Source organism: Salmo salar, chromosome 09 (assembly GCF_965601325.2).
Source record: "Salmo salar chromosome 09, fSalSal1, whole genome shotgun sequence".
Taxonomy (NCBI): domain Eukaryota; kingdom Metazoa; phylum Chordata; class Actinopteri; order Salmoniformes; family Salmonidae; genus Salmo; species Salmo salar.
The window spans coordinates 49,085,433-49,110,184 of record NC_138299.1 but is presented as its reverse complement, the minus strand read 5'-3'; the positions used below and the strand labels follow the sequence as shown (position 1 = coordinate 49,110,184).

Here is a 24,752-nt window from a genome sequence, read left to right as displayed (position 1 = left end):
TTACGAAACAGTGCCTCTTTATTCTGCCGCACTGCAAATTGGTATTATTTACATGGCATGCCACATCAATACAGGAACTGACTAAGGACACAATCGATAACACTTAGAATCTGCTCTGGAAAAGAGAGATAAGGGTACCAAAAAAAATAAAGATATTAAAAAGAAAATAAACAATTCTCTGTGATCCATGTAAATTCATTTTTAAATCAAATTTATTTTTTTTGTAGACTTTACAAAGTGCTGTCCAGTAGCCAGGCAGATAACGAGCCAGCCCTGCTGTCTGAGAGGAGGAGGACAGGTCAGGGGAAACCCTCAACTCTTAGGTCAGGGGAAAACCTAAATCATGTACGAAGAGAATACAGTCTGTGTCTTATGACAGGGAAAAAAATCAAGATTGTACCCTAATAAAATGTTGACAGTCCCAATAACCTCAAATCATGTCATTCTATATCTTACAAGACAGTGTTGGTCAAGGTAAGAATCCACAACCACTATGTCCTTGCAAAAGAACTGGACACCAAAAGAGTGAACTTCAGATCCGTATGAGGGAGAACCAACGTTAAGATTTATTTATAAAAACTTAGAAATTACAAAAGAAAAATAACACAATTCCAAGTACGATTTTTACCACATAATAATGAGAGAAAAAAAAAAAGGTGGACAACTGTCTTCTAAGAGAGAACCTTAGAGAGAAAAAAAATCTGTCTTGTCTTAATTAATATTTCCTATTGTTTTAAGGTGGACAGCCTCTCTCAAACACACTCAAGCATACAGTCACATCTCTCTCACACTCACTCTCTTCCCTTAAACACACACACACCTCTCTCTCACACACAGACACACCCACTCTCTTCCCTTAAACACACACAGCTCTCTCTCACACACACACACACACACACACACACACACACACACACACACACACACACACACACACACACACACACACACACACACACACACACACACACACACACACACACACACACACACACACAGGTGCCCTGGGGCGAATGGCCAACCAACATGCAGGAGGTTGACTGACTGAGGTTTTAGGCCATTTGATCATTCGTTTCAAGCCCCTCATCTTCTTCCTGTAGTTCTTTAGATCAAGCCCCTCATCTACTTCCTGTAGTTCTTTAGATCAAGCCCCTCCTCTTCTTGTAGTCCTCCAGGTTGAGAGACCTACGTGGAGCACCGTCCTTCACTGCCAGGGTGTTGGCGCTCACTGACAGAGACTTGGCTTCTGAAACACACCAGAGGAACAACATTAGTTGTTATAAACAACATTAGTCTGACACACATCTGTTGTTACCGGTGTAGGTGCCCCTAGACGCTGACCTTGAGTGAGTTTAGCGTTTCCCTCACAGATGGTTAAGGTTAGGACTCGGGGAGGGGATGCCGATCCATTAACTGGTAATAGCCGGCGTTTGGCCAATAAAAAAAAGCAGATAAATAAAAAAATTGCCATCGGCCAATTGTCCGAGAGAAGAAGAATTAAAAACATTGCGAAATAAGTATTTTTAGCCTATGAATTGATGTAAATCCATTTGACCTGTCATTCTTATCGATCTATAGGTTTATTTAGCATCATTTATTGGCGCACGTGTATATTCGTTAAGCATGCTATTTATTACATGAGCACAGCATACAGATACAGAGACTTCTGGCAGACCGTGAGAGCTGCTGCTGCTACAGGCATGCTGGGTAATCAGCGGAGGAGACATGGGCTGTGGATGAGGACGACAGAGACTTCTGGCAGACAGTAGGAGAGCTGCTGCTACAGGCATGCTGGGTAATCAGCGGAGGAGACATGGGCTGTGGATGAGGACGACAGAGACTTCTGGCAGACAGTAGGAGAGCTGCTGCTACAGGCATGCTGGGTAATCAGCGGAGGAGACATGGGCTGTGGATGAGGACGACAGAGACTTCTGGCAGACAGTGAGAGAGCTGCTGCTACAGGCATGCTGGGTAATCAGCGGAGGAGACATGGGCTGTGGATGAGGACGACAGAGACTTCTGGCAGACAGTAGGAGAGCTGCTGCTACAGGCATGCTGGGTAATCAGCGGAGGAGACACGGGTTATGGATGAGGACGACAGAGACTTCTGGCAGACAGTGTGAGAGCTGCTGCTACAGGTCAAACAGCTTGTTGTTCGTTGCTGCTGGAGTGAAACATGCTTTTATAAGCCCAATCATTGCCCAATGTTCTAACGAGAGCCCACGAGTGAGGTCACACACCCTCCAGGCAAAGATGTAATTTTGTTGTTGACAAATGCCCCTCAGTTACGAACAGTGGAGAACAGATTTCCCCCCTATGTACTGCATTCCAGGCCAGAGTAAGTGTTCTGTTATTGACAGCGCTTCCTAAAGCTATGAATGACAAAGGAACAAATGCTCGCCGGCACGCAACAACTCAGGTGAAAGGGGGGGGGGGGGGGTGTAGCTTACAAGACACCCCTCTCCCTTTCCCCCGTTTACGACTGAGTGTCAGAGAGACAAAGAACAGACACTTTCTGCAGATCAGCAGGCCATCTTTACGGTCCTAATGTGTTACCCAGGACTACCAACTAGACTTCCGGGTACCATAGATGTGGATTCCAAGAAGGGGGGGGGTTAGGCTCTGATAATCCTTATAAGAAGAAGGAAAAATAACAATTGCGGCAGTGATATTTAAACACGTTTCTGAACAATGTATGAAACTGAAGGACTCATGACATTGGTTGGTGGTTGAAGTTATCCCTCCAGTGGTGTGGGGGCTGTGCTTTGGCAAAGTGGGTGGGGTTAGATCCTGCCTGTTTGGCCCTGTCCGGGGGTTTCATCGGAAGGGGCCACAGTGTCTCCTGTCTCAGCCTCCAGTATTTATGCTGCAGTAGTTTATGTGTCGGGGGGCTAGGGTCAGTCTGTCACATCTGGAGTATTTCTCTTGTCTTATCCGGTGTCCTGTGTGAATTTAAATATGCTCTCTCTAATTCTTTCTCTCTCTCGGAGGACCTGAGCCCTAGGACCATGCCTCAGGACTAACTGGCATGGTGACTCCTTGCTGTCCCCAGTCCACCTGGCCGTGCTGCTGCTCCAGTTTCAACTGTTCTGCCTGCGGCTATGGAACCCTGACCTGTTCACCGGACGTGCTACCTGTCCCAGACCGGCTGTTTTCAACTCTCTAGAGACAGCAGGAGCGGTAGAGATACTCTCAAAGATCGGCTATGAAAAAGCCAACTGACATTTACTCTTGAGTTGCTGACTTGTTGCACCCTCGACAACTACTATGATTATTATTATTTGACCCTGCTGGTCAGTTATGAACATTTGAACATCTTGGCCATGTTCTGTTATAATCTCCACCCGACACAGCCAGAAGAGGACTGGCCACCCCTCATAGCCTGGTTCCTCTCTAGGTTTTGGCCTTTCTAGGGAGTTTTTCCTAGCCACCGTGCTTCTACACCTGCATTGCTTGCTGTTTGGGGTTTTAGGCTGAGTTTCTGTACAGCACTTTGAGATATCAGCTGATGTAAGAAGGGCTATATAAATACATTTGATGATATGTTGGTATAACTTGGAAGCATACTGTGATATTTAAAATGTCTTAAAAAACAAAAAGGGGTATAATGTGCATTTGCTGTAACATGAAGTATATGTATTTTACTCAAGGCATGTTTAGAACCTACAGGTTATGTATTTCATCCTAGGGACTGTTGAACCGTGTTCTGTACAGCAGAAACATACTGTGTATACCTTTATGAAAAAAAAATCTGAAATTTATCTCAATGGACATAACTGTGCTGAATTCTCAGAATCAACGGGGTGGTTTCGTGACACCCTGCCTTATCAGCCCCGCCCTCTGTGAGTATCCCTATAATTACAGGACTTGTTAACCAGACAGGTAGATAAAGTTTATTTGCGGTGTGTGGCCACGCCAGTTTGAACAAAAATGAACGAACTGGTTGCTCATTCAAGACTAATTGACTGAGATCACAATCCATCCCGGGCCGGGATCAGAGGAAGAATTCACTGCAGGGAAAAGCTGTAAGACTTTACTTTCCTGGACTGAGAGAAAAATAAGTGGGTTTAGCTCCTTCGGCTGTGAGCTACTTCGGTCTGCTGGCCTCAGCATTACTGACAATAGAGACTTGGACAACAAACCTTTTCCCACACAAACAGAATCTAACTGGGCAGGCAACACCGACATACAAGTAATTTACTTATTGCATTTTTAATTTCCTCTGAAAGTGGCGCTGTGTGTAAAGTGGTGGAAAATAGTGAGTATTAGGCTTGAGCGGTATCCAGATTATCATATCTTCATACCGTCCTTCTCTCATCCCGGGATTTACAGTATTACCGGCATGCTAAAATCCCAAGAAAAGCCCATTTGGCCTCTTACCAGAATTTGAAGAAAATTAGCACAAACTAACAGCAAAATCACATAGACGCTGTTAGCTAAATGCTAACGAGCGAAAACTAACAAACTAATTACAGCTCCCGCTGTGTTATTTACATACAAACACGCGACTGGCTCAACTGTTCTGGGGAACTACGGTAAGATTCATCATGTGACTGACTCAACTGTTCTGGGGGAACTACAGTAAAGTTCATAATGTAAAAATGTGACAGTTGAAATGAAGAATCTACTTTGTCTCCTAAAGTATGGAACAAGTTGACTGCAGGTATTAACATAAAAAGCAGCTACAAATATTCAAATGTATAAAAAAAAACTTCTAATAAATAGTTTTGACATTATTGAAACACCTGTGGCTTTTTCCAAATACCCCGGAATAAGGTATATAAAGTTATACCACCCAAGCCTATTGAGTATGTTAAGACTGCAGGTCTAATTTACAAACCAATAATTAATGCTGTCCCAGCACTGTCCATATCCGATGCTAATTGGTGGACTTCATATCTATTCCTGGTTAGTTTCAGGGTTGTGAAAGCTGATGTTGACATGATCTTATTCATTGAAAGAGAAAATGTGAGAGAATTATGTCATTAATAACTACAGATACAATTAATTCAAGGGTTTCTCTCTATATCCAACCCTTAAAATGGTGCCCTCTTCGATTTATTTGGATACGATAACCAAATTAATCAAATCTATGAATTATTCCAGTAATTAACCAGTACATTTCTCGAATATTAACTAGCCAAAAGTCAACTGCAACAATTCTAAATCTGATCGCGTGTTAAAAAAAAACGTTTTGATGGCCACGATTAAAAATAGGTATTTGAAGCTCACTTCCCATTCGCCTATACTGAAAGAAACGGAAGGCAGGCTTCCTCAACGCGTCACACACCACTATGCAATGAGTTGGAGGCAGTATGCATTTTCAAAACAAATACTTACTAGTTTGAAATCTGAACATTTTGCTACATTGTGAGTCATGTTTTCACCTTGTTTCAAAAAGGAGCCAGACTCTGACCATAGAAACATGGAGGCAGTTATTTTATAAAGACTCACACATCCAGGCGGTCTCACAACCGGCTGTGATAAGGAGTCCCATAGGGCAGCGCACAATTGGCCCAGCGCCTTCCGGGTTTGGCCGGTGTAGGCCGTCATTTTAAATAAGAATTTGTTCTGAACTGACTTGCCTAAATAAATAAAGGTTAAATTTTTTATATATTATAAAATTGAACCTTTATTTATATATATACATATACACTGCTCAAAAAAATAAAGGGAACACTAAAATAACATCCTAGATCTGAATGAATGAAATAATCTTATTAAATACTTTTTTCTTTACATAGTTGAATGTGCTGACAACAAAATCACACAAAAATAATCAATGGAAATCCAATTAATCAACCCATGGAGGTCTGGATTTGGAGTCACACTCAAAATTAAAGTGGAAAACCACACTACAGGCTGATCCAACTTTGATGTAATGTCCTTAAAACAAGTCAAAATGAGGCTCAGTAGTGTGTGTGGCCTCCACGTGCCTGTATGACCTCCCTACAAAGCCTGGGCATGCTCCTGATGAGGTGGCGGATGGTCTCCTGAGGGATCTCCTCCCAGACCTGGACTAAAGCATCCGCCAACTCCTGGACAGTCTGTGGTGCAACGTGGCGTTGGTGGATGGAGCGAGACATGATGTCCCAGATGTGCTCAATTGGATTCAGGTCTGGGGAATGGGCGGGCCAGTCAATAGCATCAATGCCTTCCTCTTGCAGGAACTGCTGACACACTCCAGCCACATGAGGTCTAGCATTGTCTTGCATTAGGAGGAACCCAGGGCCAACCGCACCAGCATATGGTCTCACAAGGGGTCTGAGGATCTCTGTACCTAATGGCAGTCAGGCTATCTCTGGCGAGCACATGGAGGGCTGTGCGGCCCCCCAAAGAAATGCCACCCCACACCATGACTGACCCACCGCCAAACCGGTCATGCTGGAGGATGTTGCAGGCAGCAGAACGTTCTCCACGGCGTCTCCAGACTCTGTCACGTCTGTCACATGTGCTCAGTGTGAACCCGCTTTCATCTGTGAAGAGCACAGGGCGCCAGTGGCGAATTTGCCAATCTTGGTGTTCTCTGGCAAATGCCAAACGTCCTGTACGGTGTTGGCCTATAAGCACAACCCCCACCTGTGGATGTCGGGCCCTCATACCACCCTCATGGAGTCATGTGTCTGCTCAAGCGGTCAGAAACATTGTGGCCTGCTGGAGGTCATTTTGCAGGGCTCTGGCAGTGCTCCTCCTGCTCCTCCTTGCACAAAGGCGGAGGTAGCGGTCCTGCTCCTGGGTTGTTGCCCTCCTACAGCCTCCTCCACGTCTCCTGATGTACTGGCCTGTCTCCTGGTAGCGCCTCCATGCTCTGGACACTACGCTGACAGACACAGCAAACCTTCTTGCCACAGCTCGCATTGATGTGCCATCCTGGATGAGCTGCACTACCTGAGCCACTTGTGTGGGTTGTAGACTCCGTCTCATGCTACCACTAGAGCGAAAGCACCGCCAGCATTCAAAAGTGACCAAAACATCAACCAGGAAGCATAGGAACTGAGAAGTGATCTGTGGTCACCACCTGCAGAACCACTCCTTTATTGGGGGTGTCTTGCTAATTGCCTATAATTTCCACCTGTTGCACAACAGCATGTGAAATTTATTGTCAATCAGTGTTTCTTCCTAAGTGGACAGTTTGATTTCGCAGAAGTGTGATTGACTTGGAGTTACATTGTGTTGTTCAAGTGTTCCCTTTATTTTTTTGAGCAGTATATATATATATATATCATTGAATGCGTTTTTAACAATGGTATTTTCCCGCTAATTGAGTTATGGAACTAACATTGAAGCGTAGCCTACCTTGTGCACATTGTGCTTATAACATGAATAAATAATTATTTATAAACATTTTAAGATAAACGTTCTGATCTGCTTAACTGCTTTTTAAAAAAATGTTTATTTTACATTTTTATGTAGCCTAGGCCTCTCAATGTGATTTCTGTCATTCTGAGCACAGTGGGTGGACGTCCCTAATCAGGTTACGCACCCAATGCATTCTGGTCTGGTATATTTCTCCAATGTCCGGTCAATTAAAATGATGCCGGCGCCACATTTACATACATGAGCCATGTCTAACGGAAACCCCGACCCGCACCCAGGGGACGCCCCGACCCGCACCCAGGGGAATCCCCGACCCGCACCCAGGGGAATCCCCGACCCGCACCCAGGGGAATCCCCGACCCGCACCCAGGGGAATCCCCGATCTGTACCTAGGGGAAACTTCACCCTGGAGAGAGATACATACACGTGCCATGTCAATCGGTATCATTACTGCACATTGAACTACCTGCCTGGAGGTAAGGATCGAACCCACCACTTTGTGCATGTTACATACACATTTGAAACTGTCCGTCTCACCTGCATTGGGAACCTGTAGGTCTATCTTGACGTCAAAGTCATGAACTTTAAAGAGGTCCTCTGATAGATCGCTGGTGTTCTTAGTAGGGTCGATGACTTTCAGAGCAGCCTGTCCCGCTCCCCTGCCCATCTCAAACTCCAAGTCCATCTCTTTGCCTGACCCTTCTCCGTACTTCTCATTGAGGTGTTGGAGGATAGCTGCATGGACTGAAGGGTCTCTGGCCTGTGGGAACACAAACACAAAATGTCAATACTGCAGACAGGCAAGTTATTCCGAATTTTATAGGTGTAGAAAACCCTTAAAAGTTGCTCCAGGATACTTTATCTCAGCACTCAAACCATGCAAACCCTCACCCTGGCTCTGAAGATACACTTTGTAGCCCTTACTGATGAGGTTGGCTACCCCCCTCCTTCGTTTTTAAACGTGTATTTTTCTATATATAGACACACCCTATGTGTTAAATAAATGAACTATATACATGGAGCTTGGCTGATGCTTTAAGCTCACGAGTGGTGCAGCGGTCTAAGGCACTGCATCTCAGTGCTAGAGGCGTCACTACAGACCCTGATTCGATTCCAGGCTGTATCACAATCGGCCCATAGGGCTACACACAATTGGCCCAGAGTCGTCCGGGTTTGGCCGTCAATGTAAATAAGAATTTGTTTTTAACCGACTTCCCTAATTAAAAAGGGTCAAATAAAGGTTAAATAAAAATAATTTAAAAAAGCATTGGGCGGAACCCAAGTTAATAGGCCATGTGTAGCCGATGTGATTTATAGGATATTTTTTTTTTATTTTATTTTTTAAATCAGGATATTTTCTACCTGCAAGGTGCAATGTTTTTATTTTCAACATTCCATTCTCTGGCAACAGCTCTGGTGGACATTCCTGCAGTCAGCATGCCAATTGCACGCTCCCTCAAAACTTGAGACATCTGTGGGATTGAGTTGTGTGACAAAACTGCACATTTTAGAGTGTCCTTTTATTGTCCCCAGCACAAGGTGCACCTGTGTAATGGTCATGCTGTTTAAATCAGATTCTTGATATGCCACACCTGTCAGGTCGATGGATTATCTTGGCAAAGGGGAAATGCTCACTAACAGGGATGTAAAGAAATTTGTGCCCAAAATTGTAGAGAAATAAGCTTTTTGTGCGTATGGAACATTTCTGAAATATTTTTCTTCAGCTCCTGAAACCAACACTTTACAAGTTGCATTTATATTTTTTGTTCTGTATATAAACTGAAGTCAAATGTCTACAGTTTGACAAACTGGTGCTTCTGTCCCCAACCAAGGAGGGCCTACAGCAGCACCTAGATCTTCTGCACAGATTCTGTCAGACCTGGGTCCCTGACAGTAAATCTCAGTAAGACAAAAATAATGTTCCAAAAAAGGTCCAGTTGGCAGGACCACAAATACAAATTACATCTAGACACCGTTGCCCTAGAGCACACAAAAAAAAACTACACATACCTCGGCCTAAACATCAGCACCACAGGTAACTTCCAAAGCTGTGAACGATCTGAGAGAAGGCAATAAGGGCTTTCTATGCAATCAAAAGGAACATAAAATTTGACATACCAATTCGGATTTGGGAAAAAAATATACAGTTTTAAACTTAGCAAAAAAAGAAACGTCCTCTCACTGTCAACTGCGTTTATTTTCAGCAAACTTAACATGTGTCAATATTGAATATGAACATAACATGATTCAACAACAGACATAAACTGAACAAGCTCCACAGACGTGTGACTGACAGAAATGGAATAATGTGTCCCTGAACAAAGGGGAGGTCAAAATCAAAAGTAAGTCAGTATCTGGTGTGGCCACCAGCTGCATTGAGTACTGCAGTGCATCTCCTCCTCATGGAATGCACCAGATTTGCCAGTTCTTGCTGTGTGATGTTACCCCACTCCACCAAGGCACCTACAAGTTCCCGGACATTTCTGGGGGGGGGGGGGGGGGGGGGGGGGAAATGGCCCTAGCCCTCACCTTCCGATCCAAAAGGTCCCAGACGTGCTCAATAATGGGATTGAGATCCGGGCTCTTCGCTGGCCATGCCAGAACACTGACATTCCTGTCTTGCAGGAAATCACGCACAGAACGAGCAGTATGGCTGGTGGCATTGTCATGCTGGAGGGTCATGTCAGGATGGGGCTGCAGGAAGGGTACCACATGAGGGAGGAGGATGTCTTCCCTGTAATGCACAGCGTTGAGATTGCCTGCAATGACAACAAGCTCAGTCCGATGATGCTGTGACACACCGCCCCAGACCATGACGGACCCTCCACCAAATCGATCGCGCTCCAGAGTACAGGCCTCGGTGTAACGCTAATTTCTTCGATGATAAACGCGAATCCGACCAACACCCCTGGTGAGACTCGTCAGTGAAGAGCACTTTTTGCCAGTCCTGTCTGGTCCAGCGACGGTGGGTTTGTGCCCATAGGCGACGTTGTTGCCGGTGATGTCTGGTGAGGACCTGCCTTACAACAGGCCTACAAGCCCTCAGTCCAGCCTCTCTCAGCCTATTGCGGACAGTCTGAGCACTAATGGAGGGATTGTGCGTTCCTGGTGTAACTCGGGCAGTTGTTGTTGCCATCTTGTACCTGTCCCGCAGGTGTGATGTTCGGATGTACCGATCCTGTGCAGGTGTTGTTACATGGGGTCTGCCACTGCGAGGAGGATCAGCTTTCCGTCCTGTCTCCCTGTAGCGCTGTCTTAGGTGTCTCAGAGTACGGACATTGCCATTTATTGCCCTTGCTACATCTGCAGTCCTCATGGCTCCTTGCAGCATGCCTAAGGCACATTCACGCAGATGAGCAGGGACCCTGGGATTCTTTCTTTTGGTGTTTTTGAGTCAGTAGAAAGGCCTCTTTAGTGTCCTAAGTTTTCATAACTGTGACCTTAATTGCCTACCGTCTGTAAGCTGTTAGGTCTTAACGACTGTTCCACAGGTGCATGTTCATTAATTGTTTATGGTTCATTGAACAAGCATGGGGAAACAGTATTTAAACCCTTTACAGTGAAGATCTGTGAAGTTATTTGGATTTTTACAAATTATCTTTGAAAGACAGGGTCCTGAAAAAGGGACGTTTCATTTTTTGCTGAGTTTAGAACCCATTGCCCTTTATCGTTGTGAGGTCTGGGGTCAGCTCACCAACCAAGAATTCGCAAAAAGGGACAAACAGGAAGTTGAGACTCTGCATGCAAAATTCTGCAAAAATATCCTCTGCGTACAACATAAAACACCAAATAATGCATGCAGAGCAAAATTAGGCTGACACCCACTAAATTCTACAACCACCTAAAAGGAAGCGATTCCCAAACCTTCCATAACAAAGCCATCACCTACAGAGAGATTAACCTGGAGAAGAGTCCGATAAGCAAGCTGGACCTGTTCACAAACAGACCCCACAGAGCCCCGGGACAGAAACACAAGTAGACCCAATCATTAGAAAACCAAAATATAATGACTTGACATTTAGAAAGAATTTACCAAAAACAGAGCAAACTGGAACACTATTTGGCCCTAAACAGAGGGTACACAGTGGCAGAATACCTGACCACTGTGACTGCCCCAAACTGAAGGAAAGCTTTGACTATGTACAGACTCAGTGAGCATAGCCTTGCTATTGAGAAAGGCCGCCGTAGGCAGACCTGGGTCTCAAGAGAAGACAGGCTATGTGCACGTTGCTCACAAAATGGAGGTGGAAACTGAGCTGCACTTCCTAACCTCCTGCCAAATGTATGACCATATTAGAGACACATATTTCCCTCAGATTACACAGATCCACAAAGAATTAGAAAACAAATCAAATTTTGATAACTCCCATATCTACTGGGTGAAATACCACAGTGTTCCATCACAGCAGCAAGATTTGTGACCTGTTGCCACAAGAAAAGGACAACCAGTGAAGAACAAACACCATTGTAAAATACAACCCATATTTATGTTTATTTACTTTCCCTTTCGTACTTTAACTATTTGCACATCGTTACAAAACAGTACAGAGACAATTATATAACATTTGAAAATGTCTATTCTTTTGTAACTTTTGTGAGTGTAATGTTTACTGTTCATTTTTCATTTCACTTTTGTTTATTATCCATTTCACTTGCTTTGGCAATGTAAACATATGTTTCCCCATGCCAATAAAGCCCTTCGAGTTGAATTGAGAGAGAGAGGATCTGAGACTTACGTTAGACACCATGGTGGGTTTGCACTGCCGTCTAGTGAAAGGGTCCATCTGCATCTTGGCATTCTGTCCCTCAGCCTAATGACAGAAAGAGAACTGCTAGTTCAGTGAATCACAAGGCTCATTTGAATTTCCTGCTGCGTAACAGTGATCAAATTAAGATACTACATCTGTAGTACGGATACTTACCACTAGGGCTTTCTCAGACTCCACAATGTTCCAGCTCCGATTTCTCTGGTTGATATAGCTGGAGAAAACAGATGGACAGGCAGAGAGGTTTATATAGACAGAGAGATGCAAAAAGAGATATAGAGAGGGTGAGAGCGAGAGCAACAGTTGGTAGCGCAGGTATGGGCAACTTTGATCTGAACTCATCAATTGGAGGGGGCTTGCAGAGGTTTGCGTACCCACATCTATACCCACACACTAGCCTTTTGGGGGGCCCAAATCTAAATTTTTGAATATCCTGCAATTCTATACATTTTGCCATAGGATGGAGAAGATTTAAAAAAAAAATATGTTATAATTAATTTAATTTCATGCAATTCTACACATTTTGCCATGGGGCGGAGAGAAATGATTTTTTCATATAATAGCTGAGTGAGAGTGACTAACAAAATTAAAATGGGGGCCCACGGTCGGTAATTTGACAATATATCTAAGTTTAGATCGCTAGCCCGCCCGACTAACTTACCAATCTAAAAAATGTTTGTCGACATGGGCTACTTGAGTGACTGGACCCCCCCTCCAAAAAAACAAATCTGTATTTTTTTTTTGTCTTTTGAAATTAATCCTAAAGACAAAAAACAAATCTGTATTTTTTTTTTGTCTTTTGAAATTAATCCTAAAGACGTCAGTGTTGTGGGTTTGTTTCCCACGGTGGACCTGTATGGGGGAAAAAGTATAAAAATGTATGCACTCACTACTGCAAGTCGCTCTGGATAAGAGCGTCTGCTAAATGACTCAAACGTTAAAAAAAAGAAAAAAAAAAAGTTGAAAAACATTCAATCACCTACTTCATACTACAGAACAGAATTTTCCTGATCAGCAAACTACGCATCAGGTAAAGAACAACGTTATAACAACACCAACTGGTGGGAAGACAGGTGGCGACGGGAAGACAGGCGATTGTCTCACCTGATGGCAGAGATGTTTTTGGTCCTCTGTCTGTCCAGATGCTCGGCCCTCTCCTCCAACTCATTCAGCTGGTCCTGGATCTCTTTGGCTCGGTCTCCTTCTCCACTCTCCTCAGCCATGGCCTGGAGGTGAGAACACACATTATAACGTGTATATATATCAGTGGGGGCTCCTCAGAGGAGGACCACACATAGTACATTGCAGTACACACAACAGTACACACAGTAGTAAATAGCAGTACACAAGTATAAACAAGTACACAGCAGTACACACAGCAGCACACACAGTAGTACACACAGTATAAACAAGTACACAGCAGTACACGCAGAAGTGTACACACAGCAGTAGCATACACAAGTATAAACAAGTACACGGTACACACAGCTAATGAAAAAACAACTTTCTGGGTTAAGAAGCGTTTCTCTAATGTACCTTATCTTTGAGTAGTGATGTTTTCTTCATGGCGTAGTTGGAAGGTGCCTTTCTGAATCTGTCTTTCTCTTTTACGATCTGTGAATCAACAAATAAACAACAATCAGATCTGGGTTGAAATTCAACATTATACACCAGGGTTGGGTAGTCTCCAGATTGTTATTCCATCGTGTCGTTTCTGTACCATACCAGAGTATATGGTATTACCGGAAGTGCACACAAGGGGCACTATTCCCCCCCACAAAAAAAATTGTAAATACCTTCTTTTTTTTTTTGCCCACAAACAATTTAGACAACATGGATCTCGATCCAGGAGGGGACAGAATGTCTCTGCTGTAACCAACAAGTTTGATCATAGCTGGAGCCCTGAGCTGGATAGAATGTATTTGACACAAAGTTATATTTATTCTTAGGATTTCTTATAACTTTAACTATAAGCACTGGTGTAGCACTCAGCCCCAGGAGTCAGCGTTTTTATATTTAAAAATAAAATATATATATATAAATAAATAAATAATTTACCAGTATTGAAAATCATACCGTCGCTATTTTTCGAAATACCCCTTATATGAATGGTATTTCGCCCAAGCCTAGTATACAGCATAATTAATACTTCGCTAAATAGGTATGGCAGGAAAATAAGCCTGTACAGATGAGAAACAGATAGTACACTACATAGGGAATAAGGGTGTCACTTGGGACGCACTCAGATACACTACATCACCAAAAGTATGTGGACACCCCTTGAAATGAACAGATTTGGGACATTTCAGCCACACCTGTCAGCAACGGACGGGCGAGCACACAGCCATGCAATCTCCAGAGACAAACATTGGCAGTAAAATGGCCCTTACTAAAAAAGCTCAGTGACTTTCAACGCGGCACCGTCGTAGGATGCCACCTTTCCAACAAGTCAGTTTGTGAAATTTCTGCCCTGATAGAGCTGCCCTGGTCAACTGTAAGTGCTGTTATTGTGAAGTGGAAACGTCTAGGAGCAACAAAGGCTCAGCTGCAAAGTGGTAGGCTACACAGATTCTCAAAGACTGTGGGCTCTCGTTCTCCGTGGCCGACGTGAGGAAGACATTTAAGTGTGTTAAACCCTCGCAAGGCTGCAGGCCCAGACGGCATCCCTAGCCGCATCCTCAGAGCATGTGCAGACCAGCTGGCTGGTGTGTTTACGGACATATTCAATCAATCCTTATCCCAGTCTGCTGTTCCCACATGCTTCAAGAGGGCCACCATTGTTCCTGTTCCCAAGAATGCGAAAGTAACTGAACTAAATGACTACCGCCCAGTAGCACTCACTTCCGTCATCATGAAGTGCTTTGAGAGACTAGTCAAGGACCATATCACCTCCACCCTACCTGACACCCTAGACCCACTCCAATTTGCTTACCGCCCCAATTGGTCCACAGACGATGCAATTGCCATCGCACTGCACACTGCCCTAACCCATCTGGACAAGAGGAATACCTATGTAAGAATGCTGTTCATTGACTACAGCTCAGCCTTCAACACCATAGTACCCTCCTAGCTCATCATTAAGCTTGGGGCCCTGGGTCTGAACCCTGCCCTGTGCAACTGGGTCCTGGACTTCCTGACGGGCCGCCCCCAGGTGGTGAAGGTAGGAAACACCACGTCCATTACGTTGACCCTCAACACTGGGGCCACACAAGCGTGCGTTCTCAGCCTTCTCCTGAACTCCCCGTTTACCCACGACTGCGTGGCCATGCACGCCTCCAACTCAACCATCAAGTTTGCAGACGACACTACAGTGGTAGGCCTGATTACCAACAATGACGAGACGGCCTACAGGGAGGAGGTGAGGGCCCTGGCGGAGTGGTGCCAGGAAAATAACCTCTCCCTCAACGTCAACAAAATGAAGGAGCTGATCGTGGACTTCAGGAGACAGCAGAGGGAGCACCTCCCTATCCACATCGATGGGACCGCAGTAGAGAAGGTGAAAAGCTTCAAGTTCCTCGGTGAAATGGTTCACCCACACAGACAATGTGGTGTTGTGCCTCTTCAACCTCAGGAGGATGAAGAAATGTGGCTTGGCCCCTAAGACCCTCACAAACTTCTACAGATGCACAATTGAGAGCATCCTGTCGGGCTGTATCACCGCCTGGTATGGCAACTGCACCGCTCACAACCTCAGGGCTCTCCAGAGGGTGGTGCGGTCTGCCCAATGCATCACTGGGGGCACACTGCCTGCCCTCTAAGACACCTACACCACCCGATGTCACAGGAAGGCCAAAAAAATCATCAAGGACATCAACCACCTGAGCCACTGCCTGTTCACCCCGCTAACATCCAGAAGGTGAGGTCAGTACAGGTGCATCAACTCTGGGACCAAGAGACTGAAAAAAAACCATCTATCTCAAGGCCATCAGACTGTTAAATAGCCATCACTAGCCGTCTACCACCCGGTTACTTAACCTTGCACCTTAGAGGCTGCTGCCCTATATACATAGACATGGAACACTGATCACTTTAATAATGGAACACTAGTCACTTTAATCATGTTTACATACTGCTTTACTCATCTCATATGTATATACTGTATTCTATTCTACTGTATTTTAGTCAATGCCACTGACATTGCTCGTCCTAATATTTATATATATTTCTTAAATTCCATTCTTTTACTTTAGATGTGTGTATTGTTGTGAATTGTTAGATTCTACTGCACTGTTGGAGCTAGGAACACAAGCAGAGTGCTGAAGCACATCAACATGTGTCTGTCCTCGGCTGCAACACTCACTACCGAGTTCCCAAACTGCCTCTGGAAGCAACATCGGCATAAGAACTGTTCGTCGGGAGCTTCATGAAATGGGTTTCCATGGCCGAGCAGCCGCACACAAGCCTAAGATCACCATGCGCAATGCCAAGCGTCAGCTGGAGTGGTGTAAAGCTCGCCGTCATTAGACTCTGGAGCAGTAAAACGCGTTCTCTGGAGTGATGAACCACGCTTCACCATCTGGCAGTCCAACGGATTAATCTGGGTTTGGCAGATGCCAGGGAACGCTACCCGCCCCAATGCAGTGTGCCAACTGTAAAGTTTGGTGGAGGAGGAATAATGGCCTGGGGCTGTTTTTCATGGTTCGGGCCCCTTAGTTCCAGTGAAGGGAAACCTTAACGCTACACCATACAATGACATTCTAGACGATTCTGTGCTTCAAACTTTGTGGCAACAGTTTAGGGAAGGCCCTTTCCTGTTTCAGCATGACAATGCCCCCATTTTAAAAAGTGAGGTCCATACAGAAATGGTTTGTGGACATCGGTGTGGAAGAACTTGACTGGCCTGCACAGAGCCCTGACCTCAACCCTATCGAACACCTTTGGGATGAATTTGCCTAATCGCCCCAACATCAGTCTCCAACCTCACTAATGCTCTTGTGGCTGAATGGAAGCAAGTCCCCGCAGCAATGTTCCATCATCTAGTGGAAAGCCTTCCCAGAAGACTGGAGGCTGTTATAGCAGCAAAGGGGGAACCAACTCCATATTAATGCCCATGATTTTCGGAATGAGATGTTGGACGAGCAGGTGTCCACATACTTTTGGTCATGTAGTGTACTTAGTCTTCCCTGTGGCTCAGTTGGTAGAGCATGGTGTTTGCAACGCCAGCATGGTGTGTGCAACGCCAGGGTTGTGGGTTCGATTCCCACTGGGGGCCAGTACAAAAAAATATATTAAAAAAATAAAAAAATAAATGCATGAAATGTATGCATTCACTACTGTAAGTCGCTCTGGATAAGAGCGTCTGATAAATGACTAAAATGTCAAATGTACTTACGTCCTCTATGTCTTTGTCGTTGAATTTGTAGTTACAAGCCTCTTTGATGGCCTGTTCCTTCTTATTGATCTCATCTAGAGTGGGAACCTGCATACTGGCTATGATCATCTGTAGACAGAGAGAAGAGACATATCAAACACGTTCAATACTCCACAAGAGAGACTGCTCTACAACAGGCCTGACATAACATGGCATAACCCGTGAGGCCAACCAGCCATCCAACCAGCCAGCCACCACCAGCCAGCCACCCATCCAACCAGCCAGCCACCCATCCATCCAACCAGCCACCCATCCATCCAACCAGCCAGCCACCCATCCAACCACCTTAGATCCACAACATTCACTCTCGTTATTCAACTGGTCTGTTGTTTGAAATCTTGCCATCTACCAGGTGGTGGAATTAAAGCAACTATGCCTCATCCAATCAGCACACATCCACTGGCACTTCCTCAAGTCAACCATCCAATCAGCACGCTCCCACTGGCACTTCCTCAAGTCAACCATCCAATCAGCACGCTCCCACTGGCACTTCCTCAAGTCAACCATCCAATCAGCATTCTCCTCCTGCCACTTCCTCAAGTCAACCATCCAATCAGCACGCTCCTCCAGTCAACTCACCGCCTCTTTCCACTTCATGAACTCATTTTCTGTGAACTCTTGATTGGACACAAACTCCAGTCTGAAGACTCGGGTGTCACCACCATGCCTAGAGGAGAAATATGGGACAGAGCACAGAGAAACATTTAGTCGGCATAGAGAAACGGGCAGGAGGAGGAGAGAAACGGGCAGGAGGAGTAGAGAAACGGGCAGGAGGAGTAGAGAAACGGGCAGGAGGAGTAGAGAAACGGGCAGGAGGAGTAGAGAAACAGGCAGGAGGAGTAGAGAAACGGGCAGGAGGAGTAGAGAAACGGGCAGGAGGAGTAGAGAAACGGGCAGGAGGAGTAGAGAAACGGGCAGGAGGAGTAAGAAACGGGCAGGAGGAGTAGAGAAACAGGTAGGAGGAGTAGAGAAACGGGCAGGAGGAGTAGAGAAACGGGCAGGAGGAGTAGAGAAACGGGCAGGAGGAGTAGAGAAACGGGCAGGAGGAGTAGAGAAACAGACAGGAGGAGTAGAGAAACAGACAGGAGGAGTAGAGAAACAGACAGGAGGAGTAGAGAAACAGACAGGAGGAGTAGAGAAACAGACAGGAGGAGTAGAGAAACAGACAGGAGGAGTAGAGAAACAGACAGGAGGAGTAGAGAAACAGACAGGAGGAGTAGAGAAACAGACAGGAGGAGTAGAGAAACAGACAGGAGGAGTAGAGAAACAGACAGGAGGAGTAGAGAAACAGACAGGAGGAGAAGCCAAGGGTAGTAGCAGGTAAGAGCTGAGTAGTCTTACCTTAATTGTAGTCCTTTGTTCGTCCGGGTCGTTCCCAACTGGTACACTTTAGCCGTCTCTACCACGTCAACTATTTCAGCCACCTTATCACAGGGAATTACAAGAAATACTAATTATTGAACATAGCTAACTGAAAATTCAAATGAAACATATAGAAAAAAAAAGGTCTGCAGCAGCATTGCCAAGGAACAATCTTCAAAGTTAAATAGGAATATGGACTCAGGCTGGTTTCCCCCAGACACAGAATAAAGCCCTAGTCACTTTCAATGGAGATTCACTATTAAACTTTGATTTGTGATCTTAATCTGGGTACAGGAAACCGTCCCAATAAATGCATCTCGTTATACCCTGTAAACCGGTTTGCTACTACTGTTCCCGATGCCTATCCGTACGAAGCAGCCGCTGACAGTCTTCTGGAAGAACGGCATGTGGCACCAGCGCTCCAGTTTGTGTCGGGACAGACGGACACGGTTCAGTTCGTCTGGTAGTGACACGGGTTGCGACTTTGGTGGCGTATCCTCTTTCCTGGAACGCCACAAGACAGGAAACAGAAATGTTGGTCATGCAGAAAGGTGATAAATTGTTGGTAAAAAAATAAATAATAAAAAAGTGTTTCCTTATCTTCAGAAAAACAACTTACAAGACCGAATGGAACAAACGGTCATATAGAGAGCTATGATCAAAACGTTGCCTGACACTGAACAACAGTACCACTATCAATTAAACCATTATCTGTCTATCTACAGCTGACACACATAGTAGAACTATCAATTAAACCATTATCTGTCTATCATTATCTATCTATCTATCATTATCTATCTATCATTATCTATCTATCATTATCTGCAGCGGATAGACAAAAAGATACTCACTCTTCGTCTTCGGAATAAGATGAAGAGTGTGAACTGCGATCGCTCTTTACGGATGATTTGTCGTCATCCTCCTCCTCTTCCTCCTCCTCATCGTCCGAGTAAACCTCGCTGGTTTTCAGGGGCTGCCGTTTCGCCAGGAGCTCCGCTGTCCCAAAAAAAATGTTTTTGTTTTTTTTTGTCAATTAGCAAACAAGTCAAACTTTATTTAAAAGTACATTTCACAAACATGTCTTCTGTTCTACCAACAGAGATCAAAGGTCAATACACAGGAAGACTCACCAAAATGTTTTACAAAGGAAAACCAACATTTCTTATTGGAGAAATATAAATAACACCTCGTTTCACTACCACCCGTTGACCCAGTCCATACATGCAATCTATTGACTACATGTATAGCTTGATGACAATGGAAATGTGAGGACAAACACTGCACAGCCAACAGACCTGTCCTGGTTTTCTTCTTCTCTCTCTCTGCTTTCAGTTCCTCCATGGCCTGAGACTTTTTATCCAGCTTCTCATCCCGTTTAGTTCTCCTCTCCTTGTTGTGAGACATAACCTACAGGAGAACGCAGTCACAATGTACCAGGTAAGGACCATGGAACACAAAGTGGTGTGTTGTTTGTTTTCTAAACAAGGTTTGGGATTAAAATATGAACTCACCACTTGCTGGTCCTGATGAGTTCTGTCTTCATGATGACTGCTGGATGATCTCTCCCGCTTCTTCTGTTCTTCCTCGTGTTTCTTTTTCTTCTCCTCTTTCTCCTTCTTCTTCGCTGTTTTCAGCTTCTTTTTAATTTCAAATCTGTCAGAAAGATTGACAGTGTCAGGCAAATGGTGTTCAATGACGAGATGCACAGTAATAATCCCAGGATATTCATTTCAAATCACCTAAAAACAGATGAACAAAATCTCCAACTGGTCAACTGATCAAGTATAACAACCACAGGGATGTAAAACTCTGTATCTTGGGAGTGCTATTCATTAAATTGTCTTGGAAATTCTTTATATGAACAAAATAACTAGAATAATGTTCACAAGCCTCTGTACTCTTATGGCTCCAGACAGACGGTAACACCTCTCCTGGTGAACACACCCCTGGTTCTGTACTCTTATGGCTCCAGACAGACAGTAACAACTCTCCTGGTGAACACACCCCTGGTTCTGTACTCTTATGGCTCCAGACAGACAGTAACAACTCTCCTGGTGAACACACCCCTGGTTCTGTACTCTTATGGCTCCAGACAGACAGTAACAACTCTCCTGGTGAACACACCCCTGGTTCTGTACTCTTATGGCTCCAGACAGACAGTAACAACTCTCCTGGTGAACACACCCCTGGTTCTGTACTCTTATGGCTCCAGACAGACGGTAACAACTCTCCAGCTGAACACACCCCTGGTTCTGTACTCTTATGGCTCCAGACAGACGGTAACACCTCTCCTGGTGAACACACCCCTGGTTCTGTACTCTTATGGCTCCAGACAGACAGTAACAACTCTCCTGGTGAACACACCCCTGGTTCTGTACTCTTATGGCTCCAGACAGACGGTAACACCTCTCCTGGTGAACACACCCCTGGTTCTGTACTCTTATGGCTCCAGACAGACAGTAACAACTCTCCTGGTGAACACACCCCTGGTTCTGTACTCTTATGGCTCCAGACAGACAGTAACAACTCTCCTGGTGAACACACCCCTGGTTCTGTACTCTTATGGCTCCAGACAGACAGTAACAACTCTCCTGGTGAACACACCCCTGGTTCTGTACTCTTATGGCTCCAGACAGACAGTAACAACTCTCCTGGTGAACACACCCCTGGTTCTGTACTCTTATGGCTCCAGACAGACGGTAACAACTCTCCAGCTGAACACACCCCTGGTTCTGTACTCTTATGGCTCCAGACAGACGGTAACACCTCTCCTGGTGAACACACCCCTGGTTCTGTACTCTTATGGCTCCAGACAGACGGTAACAACTCTCCTGGTGAACACACCCCTGGTTCTGTACTCTTATGGCTCCAGACAGACGGTAACAACTCTCCTGGTGAACACACCCCTGGTTCTGTACTCTTATGGCTCCAGACAGACGGTAACACCTCTCCTGCTTGTCCTATTCTCACCTCCTCTTGAGCACCTCCCTCTTCTCTATCCTGTTGAAGAGCTCCTGCTCCCTCTCCTTCTCAGTCATCTGCTCCAGCCGAGCCCTGTCCTCCTCGTCTCCCATCAGGTCCTCTCCATAGCCGTCCCTGAACACATCGTCCTCCGACGAGGAGTCTGAGCTGGAGGCAGAGCTGTTGCTCTCCGAGTCAGACACCTCACCTGGTGGAGGAGAACATTACATGGCGTTAGCGTTGTTGTGGAGAGAGACGGCATAAATGAGATCCTCTTTTAGACTGCATCTATACGACGATACAGTGCCGTCTCTACGGCCACGGCGATACAGTGCCGTCTCTATAGCAACATATTTTGTCTGTGTTAATGCACCTTTCGATACGAGTCTCAAATCAATTATTGGTCACAGCAATTAACCACTCTTGGGGTCTGTCTCAATTCATCTTTATATGATTCCTTGCATCCCATCTCCTCACCTCCTTCTCAACCATATTGTAGGAGAAGATGGAAGGTCCCTCCCCTCTGATCATCCTCTCCAATGTGTTTTGAGAAGGAGCCAAGGACAGAGGATTCCAGAATGAGCCCAGACCTTCAGAGAACTTACTGTTGTTAGTGGAACCACTGACAGCTACCACTCTCTTGGGTTACCTCCTGAAGTGTGGACTTGCACACTCCACACCATGGAAGTTAAAGCATTAGATTGTTGTAAGCATGTTTATTTATTTATTTTTAAACCTTTATTTAACTAGGCAAGTCAGTTAAGAACAAATTCTTATTTACAATGACGGCCTAGGAACAGTGGGTTAACTGCCTTGTTCAGGGACAGAACGACAGATTTTTACCCTGTCAGCTCTGGGATTCGAACTAGCAACCTTTCGGTTACTGGCCCAACCCTCTAACGACTAGGCTACCTGCCGCCCCCTCCAGCATTGGCTGGAGGGAGTTTCCACTATTAAACCCATGAGAGGGAGTATGCAAGTTCACACTTCGTAAGAAAGTGTGTAGAATCGGGCTACAACCATTTTTTTTCCTTAAACGTACCCTCCTCAGGGGCAGAGCTGTCAGCAGAACTGTCTCCACCAGAACTCCCGGACGATGCAGCTTTATGAACCCTCTTCTTCGCTGCCTCTTTCTTCTTATCTGTTGCCGTCGGTTTCCCTGGCTTGACCTTCTTCTTGACTTTAGGACCACCGGCGGTCCACTACGTGAAAACAACACAAAAACTGAAAATTATCATGTGAAGCATCAAGGACGGTAAGAAAGTATGTTAACTAATACAGTGTCTCTTTCATGCCACTACTGTAAGGGCTGATTTCCTGTACACAGATTAAGCCTAGTCTGGGATTAAGAAGTTATTTCAAAGGTGACCCTACACTGGGCATGCTTCTTAGTCCGGGAAACCAGCCCTAAGAAGATCAAACAATATGGAGAGAGGACGTTACTGTGACATACCTCATCATCACTGTCTGATGTCTCTGAGTCTGATGAGGCTGCAGGCTTGCTGACTGGCTGGTTGTCCTGCTGGTCATCCTGCTGGTCGTCCTGCTGGTCATCTGAGTCCACTCTCTTCCTCTTGGTGGCCAGAGACAGGAGCTCCTGGGGGGCCACAGGGTGAGAGAGACAAAACAGAGGTGCGTTTAAAGCATGGGTGAGTGAACTTACAGTGATTAGGGAAACAGAGGCCAAAGTTGAGGAGCACATATTATGTTACGATATTATTAGATTTTCTGAATACAAAAAAGGCACAATAGTGGAGGAACTGACATCCTGTAACAACAGATCAATAGTTAATATGAATAGATTTTTACAGGATGAATGCTGCATGGTTTGCTCAGGAGAGACAGCTGATGTGTAAAAGGTAACATTTCAGTTGACTGACAATCTCCTTTACAGCATCTTTACAGTGGTTGCTGCATGTTAGAAAGCATTATAGTACCGTAGTAGTAAATTATTCATAGTTTATCAGTCACACACTTTTATTATGTCATCTTTTATTTTATTAGTTGTGCAACTTAACTTATTGTATTTCAATATGGTGCGGTGTAAACTAAATGAGACATCAATAGGTAATAAATCTCTCTGTTGCAGTGTGTGTCAATTTTAAATTGTAGCTATGTTTGTTTATTTTAACCAACAGGCCGAATTGTTAACTACCAACACCAGCATTATGTCAACTTAGCTGCTAACTGACTAGTATTAAGTTTAACACCAAGCTATCAAAGATAACTAGCTAGTTAGCAACTTCACTGCGGCAAGTTACGTGATGTTAATATCTACGATTGGCGTATTTTTAATAACACAACATTGTCTGTAAAGTAAGTAACATGACATGCTATCTTTCAACACATTCCTCCGAAGCTAACTTTAGCTTACGGTTAAGCTAGCTAGCTAACTAGCTAACTGTTTTGTCAACACCAAAAATATAACTTTAGCAGCGCCCATTACGTCGTGCAGGATAATGTAATATCTGAAAACCAAATTATCACAACGAGTTAGATTAATGTTTCCACCTGATATTATACTAGGATTTAAATAACGCCAATAAAACTTCAGGCCTACGGCGCGGTGTTTTCCTCCTCCAAACTCAAGACACAGCCAGCATGCTAACATTAGCTAGCTAACCCAAACTGTTCTCGTCCGGTTGTCAACCCCCCCCCTCCTCCTTTGAGCTAAGTAGCGCAAAACAAAATTCAAACCGGACAAGGTGTAACCTCACCTGATCTAAATTATCATCACTGGCGCTGTCTTCGGAGTCAGAGTCGATAACGACTCGACCTTTCCGTTTCTTTACATTCACCATGATGAGCTCGGCTACCGGGCCGTGTGTCGCTGAAGAGGAGCGAAACCGCGGTAGCTAAGTAGTTTTTTGTTTTTTTTAGCACCGCAAGACCTGAACTGGTCCTGAGCCACACAAAGGCGCTAGAGGACCACTGAGCATGCGCCTCAATGACAAACGGCGCAGCAACAACAACAA

The 24,752-nt window shown here is 44.9% G+C and overlaps 1 protein-coding gene across 1 annotated transcript; it reads right to left on the bottom strand.

Moving 5' to 3' along the window:
- LOC106611474 (RNA polymerase-associated protein RTF1 homolog) lies at positions 1-24,752 on the bottom strand. The gene is made up of 17 exons (XM_014211714.3): positions 24,495-24,752; positions 23,231-23,374; positions 22,820-22,979; positions 21,787-21,985; positions 20,328-20,469; positions 20,112-20,223; positions 19,668-19,812; positions 19,143-19,320; positions 18,796-18,878; positions 18,034-18,121; positions 17,416-17,523; positions 13,620-13,697; positions 13,188-13,309; positions 12,240-12,297; positions 12,054-12,128; positions 7,855-8,077; positions 1-1,246 (listed from the first exon to the last, which is right to left on the bottom strand). Exons 1-17 carry the CDS (start codon positions 24,576-24,578, stop codon positions 1,140-1,142), a joined length of 2,106 nt encoding a protein of 701 aa, XP_014067189.1. The 5' UTR covers positions 24,579-24,752; the 3' UTR covers positions 1-1,139.